Consider the following 26,415-nt stretch of genomic DNA (forward strand, 5'->3'; position numbering starts at 1 on the left):
GAGCGGTTTTGTTTAGCCAGGGGTCATAGTTTCCCACCTGGTAGAAACAGTGCTTTCTTAAGTGGGGAGGGCTGGGAAAAGGAACAGAGGAAAGGTTTGTGTTCCAGCGAGCCAGAGAGAGGCCAGGTCCTGCACTGCTGTTTGCCTAACTCTGCTGGTGTTATTTTTGCTTCTGCTGGATTAGTTGGCGATTTGCTCATCACCACCATCCCAGGCGACACTCACCACCAGAGGAGCTGACGCTGGTGTAGGCTCCACACACAGGCTTCATTTATCAGGGCTTTTTAAGGCTCTTAGTTTTGGCCTTTTTATCAGTGGTTTCTCAAATGTTCCATTCATTATTTCCAAAAAAAAAATTTCATGGTGTTGTGATCAAAGTCAATTATAGAAAGCAGGAGTATAAGAAAGTATCACCTCAGTTCTACATTTCTAAACAAGATTTAAGGTTAGAATTTAGTTTCGGGAGATTTTTAACAAACCTAAGTGCAGGTGCCTCTTTGTGCCTCTTTCTCTTGTTCTCTCTCGGCAGGAGTGAGCGGCAGTATTTGGAATGCTACTGGAAGGAGGTGTGCGTGGGCGACTTCATCCGGCTGCGCTGCAATGAGATCCTGCCCGCAGATGTACTGCTACTCAGCTCCAGTGATCCAGACCGCCTGTGTCACATTGAGACTGCCACGCTGGATGGAGAGACAAACCTCAAGCAGAGACAGGTTGTCCGCAGCTTCATAGACCTGGTGAGACTGTGTGCGCACAGTAAACATACACACCCCTCTAGCCACACCCCTCAGTGTGCTTTTGTGCTTTCTTAGCAGCAGCACCACTGCTGACCATTTTATGTAAGAATGTTCCATTTCCAAGGATTCCAGGAAAAACTGGAAGCATCGTGGATTGATAACATGGAGTTTGGCTGGGATTTGTTAATGTAGTGGTGTTGGTTTGTTCACTGAGTGGATTCAGCTGGACTGTATTTGTCCAGTTAAATAAATTGGCTTATTCCAGAGCAGACACTAATATGTGAGTTCACCTCAGTTTCCCTTTTGTGCAGAACCTTTATATATGTTATTTGAACCAAACTAAATGGGCATTAAGTAACCTTGGGAAATATGTAAGCATTGCTTCTTTTCATAGAATTGAACTTCACTGTAAATAATCATCACTCGTAGGCTGTTGAACAACCAACCAAATTTGGGTAGTATAATGCCAGACAATCTAGCCACACAAAGTGTAGTGTTTGCTGGTTTTGTTCTGAACCCTTCTCCATTACATAATGTGATTCAGACCAAAGCTCAGTATCAAAATCAACTCTTTGACAGGATACTGAGTTCGACCCCTTGAAGTACAACAGCGTAATTGAGTGCGAGAAGCCCAACAATGACCTTAACCGATTCCGTGGTTACATGTAAGTATGGCAAGGTGTCCCTCTTCCTAATGAATCCTTCTGCTGTGATGGTTCCTAACCCCAGCGGTAGCCACTACACCAAAAGCTAGGTTTATGCAAAGCAAGCAGAGACTTCCTGTTGAATAACCCACATCGCATTGATGTGGGCTGAGTGCCCTGGCTGGTGTGTCTGCCGTGGCTGAAATGGCTCGAATAGCTTCTGAGATCCAAATGGCTGCATAAGTGGGTGATTGGGCTCCTCTACTGAACCTTTAATAAATTGCTCAATGAGAAATCATTTACACTCTTGCACTCTGCATTTTTCAATCCAGTTATGCTAATTAAACCACAGCATGCTAATACACGCACGATATTCTTTGAAAGTGCCACGAGACTCAAACTCTTTTCTAGAAAGTAAGGCCATTTTTGAACATTCACACTTGAGTTCTTTGCATAAAGAACGTTTCCTCAAGAACATCTGGAAGAATACAGCATTACGAATGCAATTTTTATACTTGAGATTTAAAGTAATGACTAAGGAACTACACATGAATTAAGTTTGAGTTCTTGTTAAAAGCAAGTATGCCTTTATTGGGTATTTTTTTGGGACTGTCCATGTGATGCGATAGAAAGGATGAACTGTATGGTCTCTGACACTACCACTGTAGCCTGCAGCTAAGTTGATTGTACATTACTGGTTGTAATGAGGGATTTTTGAGCCCAAATCATACACTTTTTGTCGAAGTTCAAAGCTCATGTCGAATTTACTCAGAGCTTTAGTATAAGTTCTACTTTTTATCTACTTTTACTGCTGTTGGCACCTCCATGCTCCCTCATCTGTATGTATGGGTAGGACAGGCACAGACCTACATACTGATAATGCTGATGGCAGGTGTGGCCAATCAGCTGATGGGAACAGGACCAATTGTGACATTTATTCCTGCTCTATGATGAGGAGCAGATGTTGCTGGAGTGCTGCCAGTGCTAGGTTGCTCAGCAACTCCAAAGTGCTTCTGACTGGCAGCGTGGGGCGGGGTCCAGGCCTGGTCAGCATCATTGCCTCACACCTTTGCTCCTAAGTTGCGCTGAGTGCAAGCAGTACAATTCTGCCCACGGGGTGGTGCTGAGATAGGTTACCAGGCAGTAACCAGGTTAGCAGACAGTAACCACACCACTGCTGAAGGCACACCAAGGCTTGCCTGTGATTAGGAGGAGACACAAGCTCATCAGAATGAGTGATGGGCTGTTTGAACACAAGCGCAATCCAGCATTTAGGTGTGTGATGGGCATTTGTGTTGAGAGCTTAGCACTTGTCTTCTGCAGGCGTTTAGGATTATGTGCACACTCTCCTGTGCATTTGCAACCACGTTTATCATGGCGTTCATCATCAAGACATCCTTAACCTTCCCTGTGTGCTGATTCCATGCTGCCTTCCCTTTTGAGGCGTTTTGTGGGTTTAAGACATTATCCATCATTCCTGCTTACCCTCATTTGGCTCCATTTGGCCTTTTCTTTGACTTTCTTTTAAAGTGAAGTTGTGGGATATGGGAGAAAGCGCTGTGTTTGCTGAATGTCTTTAATGTTCTGAGAGCTTCTGCATGGCTCTGGTTCCTACCTGGGCAGCTCAGGAGCTCCTCCATCAGAGTGCTTTTCTGCTGAGATAAGGGGTCTGGTGGGGCAACTGCCGGATGATGTAAGCCATAAAGGAACGTTGTGTTGAGCACGTAGAGCTGTTGACTGAAAAGAGCATCTCTAGGCTCACCCTTGGTCTATGCAGGGAATGAAAATGCCTTTGTTAAATTGAAATGGAGTGTGGACATTTAAGAAGGATACAGGCAGCGTGCATACTGAAAGTTAAACAGATGAACGCGTGTAACCTGTTTTGGCAGAACCCATCGCAACGGGAGGCGAGATGGCCTCTACAAAGAAAACCTGCTGCTCCGTGGGTGCACCATTCGCAATACGGAGGAGGCCGTGGGCATCGTCATCTATGCAGGTACTGAATCAGCTATGAGCCAACCAAATCAAACACCATAGCCAGCTTAAGGCACATCGTCTGCAGCCAGCCACAATCCAGGTTATCCTTTTCACATCAGTGATCTCTGCAGGCTCACACCAGGTCGTGGTGCTATTACAAATGAGCTCTTCAGAATTGTATCCAGGTTTGTCAGTACACTGTTTTCCAAAAGAACCAGGGGACAAGTGGTTGGTTTGGGGAAAGTGCCTAGAGGTTACATAATGTAAGTAGAGATGCTCTGTGGCTTGTGGGAAAGTCCAGACTGTGTTGTGCTTGGTTTGCTAGGCCATGAGACCAAAGCCATGCTGAACAACAGCGGACCGCGCTACAAACGCAGTAAGCTGGAGCGTCAGATGAACGTGGATGTCTTCTGGTGTGTTGTCATCCTGCTGGTCATGTGCCTGTTCTCAGCCATCGGTATGGAGCTTGGTGCCACTTTCCTGCTTTCTGCTTTGATCTCTTGGACACATCACAAGAAGTTGAAAGTTTGGTTCGTGGATTATAATGTACAGCTGTTCTGAAGCAGGCAGTGATGTAGAGTTCTGGGCTCTCAAGAATTTTCCCAAAGTCTCCCCTAATCATAAGAAGTCTTTTTAATATAATGCTTCTGTAGAAATTGTGGTGGTTGTTTACCTTGACTTGCTGCCTGCTGTTGGTTAACACTTTTTCTTCTATACCACACGTCTGTAGGTCACGGCCTGTGGATGTTTCAATATGGAGATAAACGACCTGTCTTTGATGTTCTGAGTCCTGAGGGGACAGATTTATCTCCAGTGGTCTCTGCGATTTATCTCTTCCTCACCATGATCATTGTGTTTCAGGTAACTAGTGACTATGGTGTACAAATAAAGATAACAGCTTTTTGTGTGCTTGCGTGTGTGCACATGTGCTCACCAATGTACAACCCATTCAACAGAGTTTTAGAATGTTATTAAATAGATGTTGAACAGTAGCATCTGTCAGATGAAGAACTGTGAACATTCTCTAGTCTCCTCTTGGTTTATATTGGATTGTGGTGTTGGTTATAAAAGGTTTTTCTTACATTTTCCACTGTTTGCAATTGCTGATGCTGATTGACAAAAAGAGCTATAGAAGTGGTTGTTCCAAGTGTTTGTGAAATTGTAAACTTAAGAGTAAAATATCTCTTTTCTCATTGATGATGATGATGATGATGATGATGATGATTATAGCTTCTGTACTGTTACTATTTGCTGAATGTTCATTTGAAATGCTTTTCTTTACACTGTACACTTGTGTAAAAATAGCTATACCAGTGAAAATCGTTTTGTAGGCAAATAAATCATTTTTTTTCCTTTTCCATTTCATTCTCCTTTTCCTGTAGGTACTTATCCCCATCTCCCTCTTCGTCTCCATCGAGATCGTGAAGATCTGCCAGGTTTACTTCATCCACCAGGATGCTGATCTGTATGATGAGGAGACGGACTCCCACCTGCAGTGCCGAGCGCTCAACATCACTGAGGACCTCGGCCAGATGCAGTACATCTTTTCTGATAAGACGGGCACGCTCACTGAGAACAAGATGGTGTTCCGCCGTTGCATTGTGGCAGGAGTGGAGTACTCGCATGATGCCAATGGTGACTCTTCATTACGTCCCCCGTTCTTTACATTATAAATGTTGCTGAATGTTTCACAGATGTATAGGACAGCATCATTGAAGTATTGCTGAAGAATAGATCATGTATTGATGAAAAAGATCCACATCTTGATTTAACTGGTACATCTCTCTGTCATGGGACTGGTGTCTGGTGCTATCAGCGAGGAGGCTGGCTATGTACCAGGAGGTGGACTCTGAGGAGGATGAGGGCCTGTCTCGTGGTGGGACCCTGCCGAGGAAAGAGAGTCTCACCAGTCAGCACAGTGGTGGCAAGGCAGTCCTGCGCTCACAGAGCACCAAGTCACACCGGCGCACGGGCAGCCGGGCCGAAGCTAAGCGAGCCAGCATTCTGTCCAAACACACAGCCTTCAGCAGCCCTATGGTCAGCGCACTCACTCACATGCGTGCACCCACACACATTGATTCACTCACACCGATACACACACATGCATACCCTCTCTTTCACACACACTCATGCTCCCACTCTCACACACATCCACCTATTCGCGCACACTGCGCTCAGCACTGAACCAATGAGCAAACCTCAGCACAGTGTATGAAGTGCAAGGATGCATACTTGAGTACATGACCCTAGAAAACGTTGTCATTCTCTAATAAGTACAGTTTAAAATGCACTTCAGATCCACTTATAGACCCTACATGCATTGTAAACAATACCTACATTGTAAGTATGTAAATGAGTCTTTTTTTTTTTGTTAATAAGGACTCCTACACAATGTCCTGCAGTTTTTTATTTTCATATCAAAAGTACAATGTCTTATGTTCTCAGCTATGTTTAGAACGTCACTAGACCAGGTGTGTGTGTGTGTGTGTGTGTGTGTGTGTGTGTGTGTGTGTGTGTAGGAAAAAGACATCACTCCAGATCCCCAGCTGCGAGATAAGGTGAATGACTGCGGCAGTCAGATGGAGTTCATGCGCTTCCATAATCAGCTCCTCAGCCAGATCTCCCCTGACCTGCAGGACGTTTTTGACTTCTTCATCGCGCTCACCATCTGTAACACAGTGGTCGTGTCCTCGCCCAATCAGCCTCGGCAGAAGGTGAGTGGCTTCCAGTTCACTCCGCCTCACTCAAAAGGCAACAATAGGTTTCGCCATTAGACACAGCCTGGAGCGTGAGCTCAGTAACATTATAAGCACATCTTTGGTAGCTGTAATACCGCAAAAAATGTAGCAGTTTCAAGAGCTTCCATTCAAAAGTACTGAATGTGCACTGGGAATTTTCCAAAGGTAACAGCAGGCCATACAAATACATCTCTCCATCTCCCCATCCCTCAGAAAACTGTTCCTTGAAGCTAGGCTTGGGAGCTTTTCTCTGTTTGTAATGCGAGTTCCACTCCAGCTGTGGTGTGTTTAGTGCTTGTGTCCAAGGGCTGCAGCATTCAGCTGGTTCTGGCCTGTACTGTTGCGAAGGTCCGGCCATTTCGTCTGAACGCCCAGCCTTCACCCCCAACCTCTTAGGCCAGAGATGCAGAGGTAACGCCTGAGTTCTCTGGAGGTGTGCCTGTGTGGTTGGGGTGGAGGGCGAGAGCAGCAGTGGTGCCCTGCCTGTACCTTTGGAATCCCGGGAGCAGGGTGTGGCAGACGCTTCAGCCTGTTGCATCCTGTGCGGCTGTGGTGAGAACAGTCCTCTATGACCCCCTGGTGCCACCTGTTTGAAGCTGGGCCAAAGCCGATATTTTGCCTTGATGAGTAAGTCGCTGTTCACTCAGTACTGTGTGCTGTCTCTCAATTGCTTGTCCACACTCCTGGTACACAGATCGGGGTTTTCTGTTTAGTAGCACTCCTCCACAGTCTTCAGGGTGTGGTCAAGATTGATGAGGATGTCAAGGGCTGGTCTTTCTTGCTGTTGATGTTATGCAACTTCTTTTACTCTGTTGAAACCTTTGAGCGTATCTAATTATTCATGGGCTCAAATGTACCTTTGGGTTGAAATGTTTAGGATCATTAAAAACTGCTGGGATTCCAAGTTGCAGTGGAATCTCAGTTTGTGGCAGTATTACCACAGGGAGCATAATGAATGGAGATAGTACAACCCGTGAGGTTAACACAGACATGTCTGTATTACCAGAGATGCCTGTGTTTTATAGGATCAGTCCTGCCCTTAACTGGAAGTGACCAATATCGTCAGAGGTGTGTGTCTTAATGACACCCAGAGGAGGAGGATGTTTGTGTGAGAGCTGAGTGTTGTGGGAAAGCTTTCAGCTGCTTCCTTACCGACAGCTGGCATGCCTCTGTGGCATGTGAATAAAACTAACTTGACTTAAGCAGTATATGTTGGGTATGCATAATGCAGATAAATATGGTGATATGTTGATCATTATTCAGATGTATAAGGGTATAGTCTTCAACATAGCTGGCCTGCTGTAAGCATGACGTACTGTGGTATGTAATGTGTACTGTTCTTCGCTTATCATATTTGATGGCGCTCAGTGTCATGTGTGGCTAATCAGTGCTCATTAAAGTTTTGATGGGTCAATGTTCCAAACATAATTTAAAAAAAAATTTCCTTTCCCCCTCTAGGTGCGTCGTTTTGAGCTGAAGTCTCCCGTGAAGACCATCGAGGACTTCATCAAGCGCTTCACACCAAGTCGCCTGACCTCAGCCTCCAGCAGCAGTAGCTCAACCAGCCTGGCCACCAACCGCTCATCCTCGCACCGCGCCTGCTCCAGCCTGCTGTCCTCGCCCTCAGCTGAGAGCACCCTCGCCAGGCTGGAGGAGGAGCGCGGAGCCACCCCCGGCATCCGGGGGGCCTTGGGCACCACACCCGCCTGCCCCCATGCGGGGGGCAGTGTGGCTGGTGGATCAGATGAGGGCGAGCTGCGTTACGAGGCTGAGTCACCGGATGAGGCAGCTTTGGTGTACGCCGCACGTGCCTACAAGTGCTCGCTGGTAGGGCGGCTGGCCGACCAGGTGACAATAGAGCTGCCGCACGTTGGGCGTCTCAGCTTTGAGCTGCTGCACACACTTGCTTTCGACTCCACCCGGAAAAGGATGTCGGTGGTGGTGCGCAACCCACTTACTGAGCAAATCACCGTCTACACCAAGGGAGCGGACTCGGTCATCATGGACCTCATCAGACCTCCCGCTGCAGGTGGGGGCTTAGCTGCATGTCTGCATGTCTAGGTGTTTGCCGAGGGATTGTTTATTTTTAGCACGCATATTTGTTAGGTCATAATAAGCAGTTACCTGATCCTCATGGAAGGTGCAGCTGATCATCTAGTCTTGCTGCCTTTAAAAACAAGGCTTCCCCTAACACAGGCCAGCTCATGATCAGAGGGCCCCCGCATTATGACTAGATCAGTGAGTGTGACAGCTCAGCAAAGATCTTGAAATTTTAGTCTGTTTTGTAATCCTGCGTGAAGTTTTGATTTGTGCATGAGTAGATGGATGAAAGGTCAGCTTTAGAGATGATGTCTGCATGCACAGCCAAGTAGACTTGAGAGAACCACTCGCATAAAAATAAAAATAAACTGCCAAATGCCCAGTCATTGTCCTGTGTTGCAATACTGTGGAGTCCAGTGCTTGTTGGTGTGTTCAGTAAGTAATCTGAATGTTTGCCCCCTTTTGAACTGCCATTTCACAATTCAGCCTTGAGTCCTTGGATCTTGGGAAGTGTAGTTTTTCCTATGGTTACCTTAATTGAATGCTTTGTTTTGTGTGGAGAATATTTCTCTGTGATAAAGAGCTTTAAAATATTTGAGCATAAAATATTTGCACATTTCAAAGCATAGGCAGGTAAAAATCAACAATTTTAGTATACACTCATGTGGTTATTATTAGCCATTACACATTTCTTAGTTATGCACCAAAGTTGGTGTTGCAATACGAATCATTGAAATACGACAAACTTTGTTTCTTCTTTCTTGTTGAAAATTTTTTGCTCCCCTTCTCCTGAGCTGAGCACGTCAGAAGCGAGGGATGTGTTAGGCTAGCCAGACTGTAACCTGGGGCACGCCCATAATCAGATGTCATAATGGCCAAGCTTGTGCTGTGCCCCAGAGCATGCCCACAATCAGCTAGGAGCTTCCCTATAGCTGAGGGTCTCACCTCCCACCGATGGCCAAGTCTTCTGGAAAACACAAACTCATCTGAGCTTGTTTGAAAGTGGTGAGGGTTAGTGGTTGGTTTTCATGGTCTATGACACTACCTAAGTCCAGAGGCTCATCAACCACTCTGAACGGTCCTGAGATGGAAGCAGAACAGGGTGGTGTGTGTTTGTTTGTTTTTAAATGGTTTGCAGCCAGATGAAAAGAAATGCCAAACTGAACCCTTTACAAGGTGTGCAGTTAAATGATACTTCTCCACGTGGCCAGCTGCTTTTTAGAGCTTAAGCAGCTCATAAATCAATAGTGACACCAGTTATGGTGCTGTCCCAGTGAGCTCTCAGAGGGATCATTTAAAAAAGTTACAACTGCTGTTGTAAGATGAAATGGACTCCGTTTCTTTTTGTCAGCGAGTCCACTTTTGAGATTTTAGAAAATTGTTTTTAATGGGCTGAAGGCCACTTCCGTTTCCCCACATGTACACACACATGCACAAACACAAATTAAATGAACAATGTCCATACAATGCTGTTTGATTCGAGCCTGGACTCCTCCTGGGTGTGGACCGCCGATTAGCAGAGCAGTTGCTATAGTTCCCCACAGAGGCAGGACCACCCGGCCTTCCTGATGGCATGCTCACCAGGACACTAAAGCTTTCCCACTTTCTGACCAAATTATCATTATATAACACTGCTGAAGCTAGATCTCCGCACCAATATCAAAAAACAAACATAGCTTCTTTTTGAGTGCCGCCTGTGTCTCGTTTTCACAAAACAGGCTAGAGCATTGTGGGTGGAGGGTGGAGACCGGAATGTTGTTGTGAATGTTCCAGTACAAATTCTTAATTTGCTTACCTAGTTTATTTTGGGGGCTTAGGAAGGGTAGTGAATTTTGCTTTCAGGTATGTGGAATTAGTAGAGAATTTCTCATGTCCAAAAATCCTGTTTTAGCTTCCATAGGCCTAGGTCTAGTCCCTGTCCTTTCCACACTCCTAAAAACAGTGCTTCTAGAATACTGTGTAGAAGAGTGAGCTGCCTGTCATATTCATACACTAAAATGATGCTTCTAGAATGCCTCAAGAGTCTGAGTTGCCTTTTTTTGTCATTTTTACTGTGGGTAGCAGGTGGGATGGGGGCAGGGGGAGGAGTATAATTGTCTGAGTGAGTCTCCTCAGCACAGGAAAACAAGTTGTGTTGGCAAGGCAGAGTATCGCAGCCTGCTGATGACTCAGTGGGTGGAAAAGAGAGCTCTGGCCTTCTCGCCTGCTCTGCTTGGTGACCTTCCAGCCCAGTCACGCAAGCGTCTTTCAGCACGTCGACTTCTTCCTGCCAGGAAGCAATAGGGGTGGCGGTGGTGTGAGGGGTGCAGGGAGAAGGGTAACCCCTGTTTACACTGCTTACATAGCAAATCTGTGCCATCTCCTATTAACCAAGCTAGATGCTTTTGTGAGAGCCTGCAGTTGTTGGTGGAATGGACTGCTACTGAAATGGTCCTTTGAGTTATTATAATCTATTCCTTTGTCTTTACACAGATGACTCCAAAGGCAAACGGCAAAGGAAGATTTTGTTTAAAACCCAGAACTACCTGAACCTGTATGGCATGGATGGCCTCCGAACTTTATGTATTGCCAAAAGGGTAAGTGTCCATCTCGCTCTAACAGCCGAGACATAATGGTGTCGCAGAACATCCTGCACAGATGGTTGCATGAGACTTCTTATTGCTTGTGGGATCTGTTACTCCATGGCAGGCGATCTCTCGCATTCTCTGTCTGTCTTGTTTGTCTGTCTCTCTCCCTCTCTATATCTATCCTCCATGTCTCTCTCTCTCTCACTCTCTCTCTCTCCTTCTCACTCTTGATTGCTCTGACACTTTAAATTTGTTTTTGCGATGTTGAAGCCATATGATGTGATAAAACCTTGAGAAAAAATATTACATGCTCCCATAGACGACTGGTGCTGATTTTCAGTAAGCGTTCTGTCCACATATTATTGTCTTTAGGAAAGGTGGAACATTTTGAGGAGCTGCAACCAAGTATTTAAAACTCATTCGTGGTGAAATACTACTTATGAGCTCTCGTATCAACATTTTAGCAAATTCACTTTTCTCATGTACATGGTGAGAGAGGTAGCACATTAAATGTTTCTTAAGGTCTATCTGAACTGTTAAATCCGCACACCTGAACATCAGTCTTAATTACTTAGCGTGTGGGAGATAATGGACTTACTTATGTAATCATGCTGCACTCCATGAAGTCATTAATCAAGAGACTTCCATATGGGCATGTTTGCAGTCAGCTGTTTGTAATTTTGTGTTTCAGGTGCTCAGTAAGGAGCAGTATGCCAGCTGGTTACGGCGCCACCTAGAGGCTGAAACTGCTATCCAGGGACGAGAGGAACTGCTGTTCGAGTCTGCACTCCGACTGGAGACTGACCTCCATCTGTTAGGTGAGAGATCATCTCACTTAGCTCTTTGCTAATGAATAATTTCATTAAATGGGTTCACCACATGTACTGAAACATTTCAGCATATGGCTCCTTGATTTGAAGCAGGCAAGAGGAGCTCTTACAGGCTGTATTAAGGCAGACCACAAAGCTAATATTTATATTTCAACTTATAAAAAGGTACATTTGACTTTTGTCCATGTGTAATGATTAAACAGATTGGTATTAGTATGCAAGATGAGTACTTTTATAGCTCATGTAATGTAATATAATTTACATTTATGGCATTTATCTGACGCTTTTATCCAAAGCAACTTACAATCCTGCACTAAACAACACAGTGCTCTTCATAATAACCTGTTACTGATGCCTGGAGTGTTTTTACTTCAGTTTCATTAACAAAAAAAAAAAGTGATCTCTATTATTATGTTTGCTAAAAATGTAGGGAAAAGGTTGTGCACATACATGTGAGCTTTTATGCAAAGTGACTTAGAATTATGCCTGAGTACAACTTGAGCAACTGAGGGTTAAGGGCCTTGCTCAGGGGCCCAACAATGGTAACTTGGCAGCAGTGGGGCTTGAACGGGCAACCTTCTGATTAAAAGTAAAGTACCTTAACCACTGAGCTACCACTGCCCATGTGTTTTTTTGTTTACAAATTCAGCTTCTTATAATTCTGAAATAATGCAGATCATCTTACCTTTCTGTTCCTTCTTACCTGAGAAGTAAATCTGGTTCAGCTCCACCTGCTAGCAATATCTGAGTTTTTTAACAATTTTTAAAAAATCAAGTAGTCTCTATAAAGATGCACTCAGTAAGCATGCGTGTGTGCGTGCATCCAGGAGCAACAGGTATTGAGGATCGGCTGCAGGATGGTGTGCCGGAGACCATCGCTGCTCTAAGGAGAGCTGGCCTGCAGATCTGGGTGCTGACAGGTGACAAACAGGAGACTGCCATCAATATTGCCTACGCCTGCAAACTCCTCGATCCCGAGGAGGAGATCATCACCCTCAATGCTGACTCCCAGGTTTGGCCCGGGCCCCTTCTCCTCTGCTTCCTCTCCTTGTTTGTATGGCCACTGGAGTGAGGTGACTGCTCTGCTTATGCCTTGTAATATTCAGCTTCTCTTCCTAACTCTGCATCCATAGAGAGAGAAAATGAGTCAGTGGAAGAATGCGAAGCTTATTCCACAATGACTCATGGAATCTGGAATCATATTCCCATTTCCTGTCCGTCCAATCTTTACCCAAAAAGACACGAGAGAGTGTTTTGATCCCTGGCAATGGAGCAAGCAATTCATTATAGTAATTATTTGTCATTTAATAAATATTCCACTGCAGTTGCCATGTGGCCAGATTTGGAACTCAGCTCTCTGCATGCTCTGATCGATGCTGGAAACCTTTTTAGTTTTGCATTCTTCTTGGGGTATTTTGTCTTGCTGCATAGGTGTCTGTTGTATATGAAGTGGAACCTCCGTTGATTTTGAATGGGTTTTCATGCTGATAGTCCACCCTTCCTTCCCCTCTGTGCAATAAAGGCACACCAGGAGATTTTTTTTTAAACATCAGGGCATGAAACAAGAAAAAAAAGTGTTTGTCCTGCAGAGATTTTCAGGTGCAGAGCTCTAGAGTGAATTATAGTGGCCACCTTCTCATAGGCTGCTGCTCATTGAAAACCTATCTGGCCTGGCTGGAAGTAGAAAGGTGTGGTGTGCATTTTAGATTGCTGATGTTTTTCGTCCCATTCCTGGGCTGGCTCAGCTTGCTCCATGGACATAGTGTCTGGTGGCCAGATGTCCTGATCATTTAATCAGCATCTTTGCTCTGATCTGTCTCTGTCCGTGTGTGTGTGTGTGTGTGTGTGTGTGTGTGTGTGTGTGTGTGTGTGTGTGTGTGTGTGTGTGTGTGTGTGTGTGTGTGTGCGCGCGTGCGATCCTCAGGAGGCTTGTGCTGTGTTACTAGATGAAAGCCTCCACTACATCCAGGCCAAGTTCCTGTGCAGCTCCTCGGCTGACCCCTGTGCAGCTGGTGTTTTCCAGCCGGACTATGCTACGCTCCAATTCCATGCTCCACCAACCTCCTCTGGCACCGCTGGCCCAGTTGTGGTGCACCGGCTGGGCTTGGTAATCGACGGTCGCACCCTGGCCTACGCACTAGACAAGAGCCTGGAGGACAAGTTCCTGGCGGTGGCTCGGAGCTGCCGCTCAGTGCTGTGCTGCCGCTCCACACCCTTGCAAAAGAGCATGGTGGTCAAACTGGTGCGTGACAAACTCAAGGTCATGACCTTGGCCATAGGTAAGCACTACACCATGACCCCAACCATCACCGTGTGCCCCATGCCTCTGGTGCTCTTCTACAGTGAAAGTTCATGCAGGCTATTGCACGTACAGTGTAGACCAACACATGCCTGACTTAAGATGTGTGAATTAAGATAAGGTGTTCACCTGCTTGGCCCTGATCTACACCATTTGGAATCTGATTGGTTCTGAAAATGTACTCTCTCCACCCTTCCATCAGCTCATTTTAGTGACACAGACCACAATAACCTTCTCTCATTCGAATAAAGCAATTCTCAGGTGTGGAGTTTGATCATCATTTTCTGCTGCAGCACCAGAGCAGACCTTGCATCAAGCTAACTCAAATCCACACCAGCACCATCACAACAACTAATATTGCCACTCTCCTTTTGGCATTTGTTATACCGTCTTGCTCGCAGTGTAAAATTTGGAGAGTAATTAAACCCAATTTTTGCCAAGTAAATACTTAAACAATACACATCCGTGCTAGTCTTGTTGTTCAGTGCCACAGTCCATGAGCCTACGCATCATTCTGCTTAATTACCCAGATGGCCTGCAGGGGCTGAGGTGAGAGAAGAAATGCAATTGGAACTAAAACACACACAAGTTACCTCTGTCCCAACCTGCACATGGCATGGAGAAGCTTGGCAACATTCACTGAGGGATTTACATGTCCCACCGTGTCCCTCAGTTACTGTTGCCACAAACGTTCAGTCATCAAGTATAAATGTAAATCTTAACATAGTTTAAGCAGATTGTGTTTGTCTGTTATTGTGACTTAGTTGAACATCAGACCACATTTTTATAAGTAGTTTCAAAAATCAAGGTCGTTTCAAAAGGCTCACAAACTTTTCTTCACAACTGCAATAAGGTTTTAATGTCTTGCTTTGAAATTGCATAAACATGTTAGTGTTGTAATATTAAAATGGTAATTTAGGAAGCGCAACAAAGGGTGCTCTCGGCGACAATAGCCCTCCATGGGGCGGTGAACAAGGCATAAACAAGATTCTTCTAACTAGGTCTGGGGCCTTCCTCACTTATTCTGTGCTTTTAATGGCTCGTGCAGTATTTAAGACAAATGGTATGCCATCTTTCTCTCCGATTTCTGGGGACAGAAGATGATCATGTTTAATTTGACTGTTATGCTAATTAGTTTAAAACTAATTGTGGTGGGTATGGGCAGAAGGTTTGTCTGTGAGCCCCAACCCTAAGGCACACTTCTTATCCTGTTCACATATAAGCTCCAATAATAATAGAAGTTGTGGTGTCTCATGTGCCATTACATAATGGTGAGCTTGGGTGATTGCCTGCATGCTTAAAACCACCAGTATGGAGTTGACCCTCCTTCCTGAGAAGTGTTTTTGTTTTGTTTTGTTTGTTTGTTTGTTTGTTTTTTTAAGAAAAAAAAAAGGAATGGCCAAATGAGTTGCAAACGAGAATTGAAATTGATTTGTACCTGATTTCATGTGGTTGGTAAATGGTTTTCCCCAGTGCACATTCATTTTGTTATATTGACTTGCTGGTCATAACTAACTAGGAAATCATTAATTCTTTAATGTGCCTTGTTGAGAGATGTATTATATGCATTTACTCCTTTGACTTTTAAACAGTTAGCTAGTTAAATAAGATGGTCTTATTTAAGTGACTACAAAGATTTAGTGAGACTTTTTTTTCTGATGGACAGGCAGCAGGAGCTATTTCACCCCACTAGATACCTGTAAATTTAATTCCAAAGGGAGTTAAATTCTAAAAAGATGGATTTATAGAGCTTATCTAGGAGCAGCTTGGCTTGCGAGTTGCTGATGGGGAGATGAGAGGTGGGGATATTGTCTAGGAGATATGGACAAAAGTGCCCTGAATCCTGCTGAGCTTACCATCTCTCCAGCTTCACATGCAGATGGGCTTCCTTTCATCTGAGCCACGACTGCTGCTACAGGAGACAGAGTCCAGGGGAATGGGAGATGGCTGAGGAAGCGTGGAGGATGTTTAGACCAGCCAGAGCATGATCCATATAATGTTTCAGCTAGTTCTTCTGTTTGAATACAGTCTGAAACCAGTCAAGCAGAACACCTGGTATACTGTAGATTCAGAGCTGTCTCTTCAAATAATTTGATGCCTTTAGTTCTGTAAAGTATTTGGCTTTCTTGGGAACTTTGACAGTTTTAGTGATGATTCCCCCCCACCAAAAAAAAAAAATTCAGAAACTTCCACTGATTATTTGGAATAGTTGTTGAATCTGTAATTTCCTTCAGGATCAATAAAGTGTTATCTTAAGACATCCTTACAGTATCACTCGTGCTGTTTTAGCTTTTCCTGATGGGGCTTTTGAGGCATTTAATATTGAAACAGAGTGACTCTAATGATCCACTGTTTGCTTCCAGCACAGCGAACTAAGGGCCCAGTTCTATGGTTCCCTTGTGTTAAAATATTTTTTACATTTCTTTGGTTATTTCACTCAGCCCAGCATCAGAGTGCTTTGCTATGTTTATATTAATTATATGAATGTAGATTAAATTGCCATCTCTTTTGCTGACTTATACTTTGTCTTACATTATTTGCCACTCTGTCACATCCTGAGGTGTTCTCTCTCTCTCTCGCTCTCTCTCTCTCTCCCTTCCTATCAATCTTACTGTCTTGTTCTTTCATTAATTGAAGGTGATGGGGCTAATGATGTCAGTATGATCCAGGTGGCGGATGTTGGAGTGGGCATCTCTGGTCAGGAGGGCATGCAGGTAAGGACAAATGGAGGAGGAGCACTGCTCAGGAGGAGGCAGTGGCTAGAGTAGAACAGAGAGGAAGGAGTGGCTAGTGTGGATCAGAGAAGGGGGAGTGGCTGGAATGTCACATTAATCCGACAACTAGATTACTTTGCAAAGCAGGGCTGCTCACTCTGCTATAAGATGCCCTGGACATACTTGCAGCGTTATCCCTTGTAAAGTTAGGTTAACATCGGCATGTTTTTAAAATAACTGAAAAATTTCAGTATGATTGATCATGAATTTTAGTCATCCGTCCTTATGCTTAACATAAATAATGGGCATTTAATGTTGCAGTCTATATGGGCATCAGCCCAATTCAGCGCACTGCGTGGTATGCCACTGGCCCCAGCTGTTCAGTGTGAGGTTGATCTACTGCATATGCCATCTTCACCAGGGCCTTGTGAGGTAAAGTTTGAGAACTGACAGTAGGCTCTCCATAACTGGAATAACCTCATTCTCATCCACACCAATCCCAAGTTTCTTCCTTTTTCTCCATTGGGTCAGCTAGCCATTGTCCCCAACACAGATGTAGATCTCTGTACAGATGAAGGAACACCCCAGTTATTCTGGGGGTAGAGCTGCAAGGCCCCGGTATGCTGGGAGCCCATGTGCGCACTACTCTGAATTCTCCCTCCTAAATGTCTTGGCCCTGATGATTTATTTCATTAGGAACTCAGGACTCTGTGAGACGCCATTCGCTACTGTGCTGCCTGTAGAGTGCCAGGATACACTTAACTTTCTCTGTATCCCATGGAGCCCAGCGGACCTGATTTAACAAGCTTTCTCCCAGGATGAACCTGCACTCCACTTAATCGTTTAGGCTCAAGGTTCTGAAAAGCAAAGTACTTGTTTCTCTTCACAACGTTGTACTGCAACAAGGGTTTTCGCCTGAGTAACAGGAAAGGATGTGCCGGTGAGGGTGGAGATGATTGATTGTCTTGGTCCACATTTCCAGTACTGTCAGTCCCATGTCTGGAAAGACTGATGGATGACCTGTTAACTCTTTTGATACATACAGCAATCAAGACTGTGTAGTAAAATAGAAGAGGGGTGATGGATGTGTGTTCACAGTAACCAGCTTCTGGTGCTGGACATTTTTCAAGATTTTTTTAATTTTTTTTTATGCAGATGTGTCCTTCCTGTAGCATGACTTCTTTTGACAAGCCCCTTGTCACAAGGCCATATATCATCTCATGTTTATTAAACATGGACAGAATGCTGCAATTGACATTTTTGAATATGCCTTTTAGTAGACCTTGTACAGAACAGTTCACATTTCTCTTGAGAATTGCTTAATGGTGTATGGGTGTATCTAACTGACTGTGTTGATTCCCCCTGTGTCTATAGGCAGTGATGGCCAGTGATTTTGCCCTCCCTCGTTTCCAGTACCTGCAGAAGTTGCTACTCGTTCATGGCCACTGGTGCTACTCTCGTCTGGCAAACATGATCCTCTACTTCTTCTACAAGAATGCAGTAAGTGTTTTTGGAATTTGAAGGCATCTGATAGGTTTGTGTGAGAGGTTGGAAATAAGAAAACTATACAGTGAAATCAAACTTCACAAATACTATTCCGATATACTCAGATGTGTACACCTATCTTGTACCTACACTCACAGGTCCATTTTATAAGTGTACTATTACAGACTGGAGCTCAGCTGTTTGCTTGCACAATTCTTCAGCCATGTTCAGATTGCAGGGCCACAGCTCAGCAGATGACATTTGCGTATTAAGACTCTTTGAGGGTGTTGTGCTGGTACATGTTTGAGGCACACCAGAGTTGCTGGAGTTTGTATACATGTGTAATTTCTGGAGCCAAGTGGGCCACAACCTAAAAATATACAGCCAGCAGATCCTGTGGTCAAGCACTGACCATTAATGAAGGGCTAGAGGAGGCTAACCCTAATTGTGGACGGCAGCAGATGGGCTATTAAGTGTCTCTCTCCAAGACCTTTTTAATAAAGCAGTGTGACTAGTGGATAGTTAGTGTACATATTTGGTTGTGTGAAATAGGCAAAAAGTAAAAGCAAACAAAAACACACACATAATAAAACAGCACTGCTACTCCCCAGAGGAAAAGTAATTCCAAGGAAAAATAGCAAAGTCTGCCAGTACATCAAGACAAGACAAATGCATCTTTCATTGAGTACAGCATTGCAAAAGGAAACCTTGCAAAAACAGTGTTTTACATTCAAGCAAGGAATGCCAATTCTCTCCACATGAGCACAACCACAGAGACAAGTGCCAGTTCAGGCAGTCTGGTAACTAGCAGAGGTGTTTCTTGTCTTTGTACTTAGTTATGCTCTTCCCCAATAAAATAAAAATATCATGTTTAATATATGTGATTATATGTAGATTCGTAATAAGTCATATTTTCTTGATCATGAATTGGTCATAAATTATTAAAATGTATATTTCTAATGTAAAAATAAGGCAACAGTAATGGTAGCTGTCTACTAAACCTAACTACATCAAGCCTGCTGCATTCTTAACATTACTACCTCTACCTAAATCTCAGTTGTGTCTATAAGCACATGGTGGAAAACACTGTATCATATGGGCTTAATGTGTGTTGTTTTCCTTTGCTGTAAGCTGTTTAAAATGAGGAGCTCTTAAGCACTGATGCCTAATCCCTTTATGGTCTTTCATTAATGACAATCTATTCTTGTGTGGTCCTGGGAGCAGCTCAAATTCATGCAAATGCGTCACTCATAATGAGAGGCCAACAGCATGTTTCACTACACTAGAGGCCGTTTTTATCCCTTCGTTGTCCTTACTTTTATTTCTCCTTTTTTCACTTCTCCAGATGTTTGTGGCCCTCATCTTCTGGTATCAGTTCTACTGCGGGTTCTCTGGGTCAGCCATGATTGACCAGTGGTATCTGATCTTCTTCAATTTGATGTTCTCCGCGTTCCCCCAGCTCATCACTGGCACTCTAGACAAAGATGTGTCGGCAGACACCCTGCAGGAACTACCTCAGCTCTATATGAATGGACAGAACTCGGAGGTACCACCCCACCTCTCACTGACTACAGTAAAGTAGTAATCAATCAGGAATTAGCCTTATGCCTGGAGCTTGTACTGTTTTCAGTGTATGTTTAGCAAAATCCTTCTAAAACAAAGTATTCTTTCAGTTATTATTAATATGGACTAAAGGGCACCAAGTTTATGCTTTGTCTGGTATGTCATTCAAGTTCCATCTTTGGGCAGATGGATTCTCTTAATACAGGCACATGGCATTCAAATGTGATAGAGTAAACAACATGGAGAGTAATTGCTCTGCCATTGCTGACCGTGACGCCTACCCTGTGTGGCTCATCTGAGATAATGCTGCCAAACAAGCTGATGACCACAAATATCCAGTTTGTCATTATCAAGCCATAATTCAGGTGTTTGAGATGAACCTGCAGTCATCTGTCGGTTTTGGCACATGCCTCTTAGCAGGTGGGGCCATTTGTTTTTGAGGAGGCAGTCAAGCATTGTCTGAGAATCACACTTTTGCATGGGAATTCAAAGGGGCTCAAGGGCTAAAAGAAATGGGCTATTAAAATACAAGTGAGGACACTGTACAGGCAAGGTTACAAGCTGACTGAGAGAAAGCTGTTGGAAATGAAATGTATGTGCAAAAAAGGGACCATGATTGACAAATTCATATACACACATGTCCCAGTGAACACCAATCAGCCATAACATTAAAACAACCTGCATAAAAATGCATAGCTCCCCCTTGTTCCACCAAATCAGCTCTGACTCATTGAGTCATAGACTTTGTGACGTCTGAGGGGCCCTGTTGTAAGTGAAACCAAGATATTAGCAGCAGATCCTTTTAAGTCCTTTAAGTTGCAAGGTGAGGCCTCTGTAGATTGGACTTGTTTTTCCATCACATCTCGCATCATCACATCTGCTCGACTGGCTTGAGATCTTGGGAAATTGGAGGCCAAATCAACCCCTTGAATTCTTTCTTTTAAACCATTCCTGACCATTGTTGCATGGCAGGGCTCCTGCTAAAAGACTCCTCTGCTGTTAGGGAATACCATTGCCATTAAGGGTGTATTTGCTCTGCTGCAATGTTCAGTAAGGGTAGGTATTGCCAATAACTTCACGATAAGTATCTCGATATCGAGGTACTTATCATGATGCAATACGAATCTCAACAGTGTGTTACACTATTTATTAAGGTAAATGTTACCATAAATACTATTATTATTATTATTATTGTTATTATTATTATTATTAATAATAATAATAATAATAATAACAATGCATAAATAATAACAAAGACCAATAACAATCAATGGGGAGAGTAAATTGAAAATACCAAAATAGCGAAAACTTGAGAAAAAAATAGAGAAAAAAATGTAATTCAGCCAATAGCTTCTAACCTCCCACTAACATGAAAGGATTTAACTCAAAATTCACAGATTTTGAAATTCTTGCAATTATAATTTAGATTAAATGGAACATTTTTCCACCCACATTTACTCAAATTTCTACCAAATGCGATGATTCTTCCTAAAGCCACTAGTTTATTTCTTTTTGAGAACACACCTGCTAGATGTTTTAAATACTGCTCTTCAAACTTGAATGCATCAGTTTCACACTGGATAAAGAATATAAATGTTTATAAATACTGTGACTATTTCAATTCACGCATCAGTAAGAGTGTATTCACTATATATTACCGTATTTTACATTTTAGGCATTTAGCTTGCACTTTTAACCTAAGTGACTTACAATTATGACTAAATACAACTTGAACAATTGAGGGTTAAGGGCCTTACTCAGGGTACCAATAGTGGCAGCTTGGCAGTGGTGGGTCTTGAACTGGCAACCTTCCAATTACAAGTCAAGTGTCTTAATCACTGAGCTACTACTGTGATCCACATGAGTACCAGGACCCAAGATCTCACAGCAGAACACTGCCCATAGCATTGCACTGCCTCTGCCAGTTTGCCTTCTTCCCATAGTGCATCCTTATATCATCTCTTGACCAAGTAAGTGATGCATATGTACCTGGGCAACCATATGATGAAGAAAACATGATTCATCTGACCAAGTCACCTTCTATTGGTTCCTGGTCCAATTCTGACCAGTAGGGTTTTTTAGGTGGTAAACTTTTGGAGGTCAGAATGAGCACTGACTGATCTGCAGCTATGCAAACCCCTGTGCAGGAAGCTGTGATAGAATGCTGTCAGAACACACAGTGCATCATAGAAAAAGACACTGGCTGAACTTTGGGCTACAGTAGCTCTTCTGTGGGATTGGACGAGATGGGCTAGCCTTCACTCTCCACATGCAGCAATGACCCTTGGGCATCCAAGAGATTTGGGCCTACATGAACCTGTCGCTGGTTTACTGGTTCTCCTTCATTGGACCACTGTTGGTCGATACTAATCATTGCATACTGGGAACACCCCACAATACCTGCCAGAGATACTCTGAGCCAGTTGTCCATTCCTTACAATTTAGCCCTTGTCAGTCACTTAAATCCTTACATTTGCCCATTTTTCCTGCTTCCAACACATCAACTTTAAGGACTGAGTGTTCACATGCTGCCTAAGACATCACACTCCTTGACATTTGCCACTGTAATGAGAGAATCAAGGTTCTCTTGTCAGTGAATTTAATGAGCTGATCTGTGCATATATGCATCCTCAATAAAGTTAACAATAATTCCGCTAACCACGCATGTGCCCCAGACCAGACAAGAGTCCCTTTTAACCTGTGATAGATTTCAGAGAAGGAAGAAGAAAAGGCCCAGAGGGTCAGTGCTAGGGAACAGTAATCAGACTTGGGGAAATTTTTCATACAATCCAATAACCATGCACAGAAGGCTGGGACAGTCCAGTCCTGAGCAGTTAAATCAGAGTTGTAGCCACAGCGCTGATCGCAATGTGCCTGCAGGGCCTTGTCCTGAGTTTATTGGCCCTGAACCATAATACACTACTGCCCTATTAGACACCAGTTGAAATGCTATGTTTTGGTATCCTAATGAAGCACCCTCTGCTCACTCTGTTGTCCATTGAGTGGGTTTTCTGTAAGAAAGCTTGTCAACTTGTGTCTGGCACTCTTTTCCAGGAATATAAACCGTACATGTTCTGGATGAATATGATTGATGCCTTCTACCAAAGCCTCGTCTGTTTCTTCATCCCATATTTTGTGAGTTTCCTGCTTTTATGTCTTTTTTAGGTCCAGTGCCACTGGATCTGTGTGCAGCATTTTTTAACTGCGTGCACGTTGAGGGTTCTGGATATGAATACATTGCAAGTCTCACTCTTCCCCCTCTCCATCTCTTTCTTCTCTTCCTCTTTCTTACCCCCCCCCCCCCCCCCCCCGGCTGCAGGCCTATGCTGACTCGGACGTGGATCTGTTCACCTGGGGCACGCCCATCACAACACTCGCCCTTCTCACCATTCTGCTGCACCTGGGCATCGAAACCAAAACATGGGTGAGCCAGACTCACTTGCAATCTTCCCCTCAGAAATGTCCTACCCAGTGTGCTGAGATCTGATATAAAATGTTCTCTTGAAATAAATAATTTTACTAATGGTGTAGCTAGTGTAAATGTTGCAATGTAGGTTTTTACATGCTTTTTTTATATTTCATATTTAAATTATTCTTATTGCACTTTTACTACAGGATTGCTGTCCTTTTGCAATGTTCTATGTACTGCCTCCAGTACAGAGAACTGTTAGAAAATGGTAGGGAGATCAAGAAATGGCAGTGTCTTTTCAGCAGTGAGACTTCCTGCCAAGCTTTGTGCAGCGGGATGAAGTAGGGAGGTAAAACTTGTCTCTCTACAGGAATGAGATGAGACGTTAGCTATCATAGTGCAGGTAGCACTGACCTGACCTGGAATATTTATGCGTCAAGCTGTACTGATTAGATTGAATCAAGAGACACTGCACCATCATAGACAATGCATCAGCCTGACAGAGTGTAGCCTGCTACAGCATAGCCCTGGGCAAACTGGCACACACACACACACACACACACACACTTTTTTTTTTTTTTTTTAAATACATGCTCCTCCAACACTCTGTACATAAGCATTTCAGGGGTATGCATGTGTGTGTGTGGCCTGTCTGCCCCCTGACTGCGTTTCTGTAGCTCTGTAGCCTACCTGGCTCCTTCCCCCATAAGCCTGCCTTAGACCTTATAGGCTAAACTGAATTGGAGCGCTTTCCATTATGCTGCGGCTATAAATTTTGAGCTGACAAGTTTTTGCGTGTGAAAAATGTCCTCTGTGGCCAAGTCAGCTTTACGGACACTATGGCTGCCTGTGTGACAGTAGAGGCCGTTCCTCTCTGGGAATAGTGCACGTTAAGAGTAAACGTTTCTAAAAGGGATACTGGCAGGTGCATCGTTCCCCAGCCTGCCTGGGAAAATGAACTCTTGTATGTGACAGAGGAACTTGATTCAGGCCATTTGGGTGTGAAAGAGAGGCTCATGTGTGACCTTTTTGGTGTTCAGTGGCATAGTGAGCTGGCTATTAAAGAGCCCCCCTCCCCCCCCCCCCTCCCCAAAAAGAAAAACAGTTCATGGAGTCTTGCAGTTATTCTCCACCTGGTGTACCTGTAAGTGAGTTTGTCTCCTTTGTCTCCCAGACCTGGATGAACTGGGCATCGATAGCTTTCAGCATAGTGCTCTTCTTTATGGTTGCCATGTGCTACAATGCCTCCTGCCCTACCTGCTACTCCCCTTCCAACCCCTATTGGACCATGCAAAGACTCCTGGGAGATCCTCTGTTCTATCTGATGTGTGTCATTACACCAATTGCTGCTCTTCTCCCTAGGTAAACTTCACTGTTTATAATTACAATTATTTTACCTTACGATGGGGTGTGTGTGGGTATGGGGGCGTGGGTGTTTTTGAGACACTTCTATATTAAAGAGTAATCAGGGGAATATTGAAGATCCTTGATGGGGATTTGGGTGTTGATATAAAGATTGTATCCAAAACTCTGTTTTTGTTAAATTCATGAATCATAGACTGAGCTTTGATGGTTATTATAGTATTCATATATGGGTGCTGTGGGTATTCACATGCTGTCTGTGTCTGTCTTTCAGATACTTCTACCGAGCCTGCCAGGGATCATTGTTTCCCAGTCCAGTGCAGGTAGGGAGACAGCTAGACAAAGTGCCACTGGGGCTGCGTAGACACCTTGTCAACCAGAGCCGAATAAAGGCGGGGCCTCTGAGGAGAGGAACCGCCCATCGCACACCACTCTACCCTCTCGGCCCGCCTTTCCTTAAAGGCTGTAGCTCGAAAATCACAGACCCATACTCCAGCAACCCAAAACAGAAGGCCCAAGCAGCCAGTCCAATATGCTTAAAGAGCATGGAGATGAAGGACACACCAGGGAGCTCAAAGAATCCTGTGAACCATCTTGAACATGTTCAGAAGGCAGGTGGCTGGGCAGGAGAAAAGATCTCAGGCAGCCCCAGTTCGGAGGCTTTAGAGACCAGAGACCAGCTAATAAGCCATGTTGGCCTTCCGGAGAACAGCACTATGCCTTATTCTAGAGAGCCATCTCAGCATGATGAGCTTTCACTTCCTGTAGGCCTGGAAACCTCTCTGAGCCCAGGACAGTCAAGTGAAATCATCTGGCTCACCTCCACTCCACTGATGCCTCAAATGGAGTGTGTGCAGCTCATATCGCCCCCTAGTGGGGCTTCTCCAGGAGTTACATACCAAAAGAACCAAGAAAGCTTGGATTGTCCACAACAGAACATTCTCAAACAGACATGTGGTGAGCGCCTGTCCGATTCTCCTGACTCTGTCCAGGAATGCTCAAAAACACCGTCAAGGGCAAACGTTGTATGATCCTACTTCTGTTTCTCCAGTCCAAATTTGCACGTTAGCACTAAGAAATTGTATTCTATTTTCCGGAGATTTATTTTATAAAGATATAGATGGGTACTATACATTTTTATATATATATATATATATATATATATATATATATATATATATATATATATATATATATATATATATATAAGCTAGATGTGTAAAGTTCAGAATAAAGATTATTTTTAAGAGTAGATAGCAGATGTAAACTGGTTGGTCTTGCTATATGTTTTAATTCAGATTGTATGTAGGTGTTTTTTCTTTTCTTTTTATTCTTCTCTTTTTTTCTAAATGCCTTATTGAGCCATCTCATTTCTGGAGGGTTGTTGTTTTGTTTGTGTTTTTTTTCTTCAGGAAGAACAGTCCAGAAACATTCCTTTCTGTTAGTTGGACCCAGATTTTCTATCTGGTTCCAAATGCCTGGCTCTCTCAGACACATTGGATAGCACTGCACTAGCTGACCTCCTCATCTCCAAAAAACTATACAACAACTTATAAGCAGTGATTTATCACTTGAACACTAAGGCTATAAATTTGTGGTGTTAGAAAATAATTTATCCCCAGTACCTGTAAATTGCCTCTAATTACTCAGAAGAAGCCCTACCCACATACACAGGTACACATGCACATAAAAATACTGTAACTCAACAGTTCGTGTAGGAGTTTCCCTTAAGTCGTCAATGTCGACAGCATGGCTACCAAATTACATGATTGTGTTTGAATTTGGAAGTCAGATATGTTAGTGTTTCATAAACTTGCATGATGACAGACTAGTTCAAGTGAAGCATTGGCAGATTTACATGGAAAACTTGAAATCCCCCTTTTGAGCAATGCAGAAATGCACCACTGTTGAGCACCAGTTTCACCTGGGTATTTTATTTACATATGCAGGAATGATGTTTGTCTTTTCCAGCCAAGGATAGCAATTATATATGCTTTATATTGAATACATATATGCTGCTTCTTTTTGTATCAGAAATAGTTACATATAATAA

At 43.7% G+C, this 26,415-nt stretch overlaps 1 protein-coding gene across 3 annotated transcripts in view; it reads left to right on the top strand.

The window, feature by feature from the left end:
* atp10a (ATPase phospholipid transporting 10A) overlaps window positions 1-25,481 on the top strand; it is a 37,108-nt gene extending 11,627 nt beyond the window's left edge. For 2 of the 3 annotated variants that reach the window (XM_035524780.1, XM_035524781.1), the window contains 20 exons: window positions 530-734; window positions 1,314-1,399; window positions 3,268-3,374; window positions 3,681-3,812; window positions 4,086-4,216; window positions 4,738-4,990; window positions 5,172-5,392; window positions 5,875-6,069; window positions 7,552-8,122; window positions 10,606-10,709; window positions 11,392-11,518; window positions 12,358-12,542; window positions 13,455-13,809; window positions 16,467-16,543; window positions 17,918-18,043; window positions 19,374-19,574; window positions 22,646-22,726; window positions 22,911-23,015; window positions 24,175-24,362; window positions 24,637-25,481. In XM_035524780.1, coding sequence (XP_035380673.1) covers window positions 530-734; window positions 1,314-1,399; window positions 3,268-3,374; window positions 3,681-3,812; window positions 4,086-4,216; window positions 4,738-4,990; window positions 5,172-5,392; window positions 5,875-6,069; window positions 7,552-8,122; window positions 10,606-10,709; window positions 11,392-11,518; window positions 12,358-12,542; window positions 13,455-13,809; window positions 16,467-16,543; window positions 17,918-18,043; window positions 19,374-19,574; window positions 22,646-22,726; window positions 22,911-23,015; window positions 24,175-24,362; window positions 24,637-25,393 — 4,207 coding nt within the window. In that variant the 3' untranslated portion in view covers window positions 25,394-25,481. Of the gene's footprint in view, window positions 1-529; window positions 735-1,313; window positions 1,400-3,267; window positions 3,375-3,680; window positions 3,813-4,085; window positions 4,217-4,737; window positions 4,991-5,171; window positions 5,393-5,874; window positions 6,070-7,551; window positions 8,123-10,605; window positions 10,710-11,391; window positions 11,519-12,357; window positions 12,543-13,454; window positions 13,810-16,466; window positions 16,544-17,917; window positions 18,044-19,373; window positions 19,575-22,645; window positions 22,727-22,910; window positions 23,016-24,174; window positions 24,363-24,636 lie in introns of those variants that run through there. The other variant, XM_035524782.1, reaches the window with a different exon arrangement.
* The last annotated feature ends 934 nt before the right edge of the window (window positions 25,482-26,415 follow it).

This window comes from Electrophorus electricus, chromosome 3, assembly GCF_013358815.1.
Source record: "Electrophorus electricus isolate fEleEle1 chromosome 3, fEleEle1.pri, whole genome shotgun sequence".
Taxonomy (NCBI): Eukaryota; Metazoa; Chordata; class Actinopteri; order Gymnotiformes; family Gymnotidae; genus Electrophorus; species Electrophorus electricus.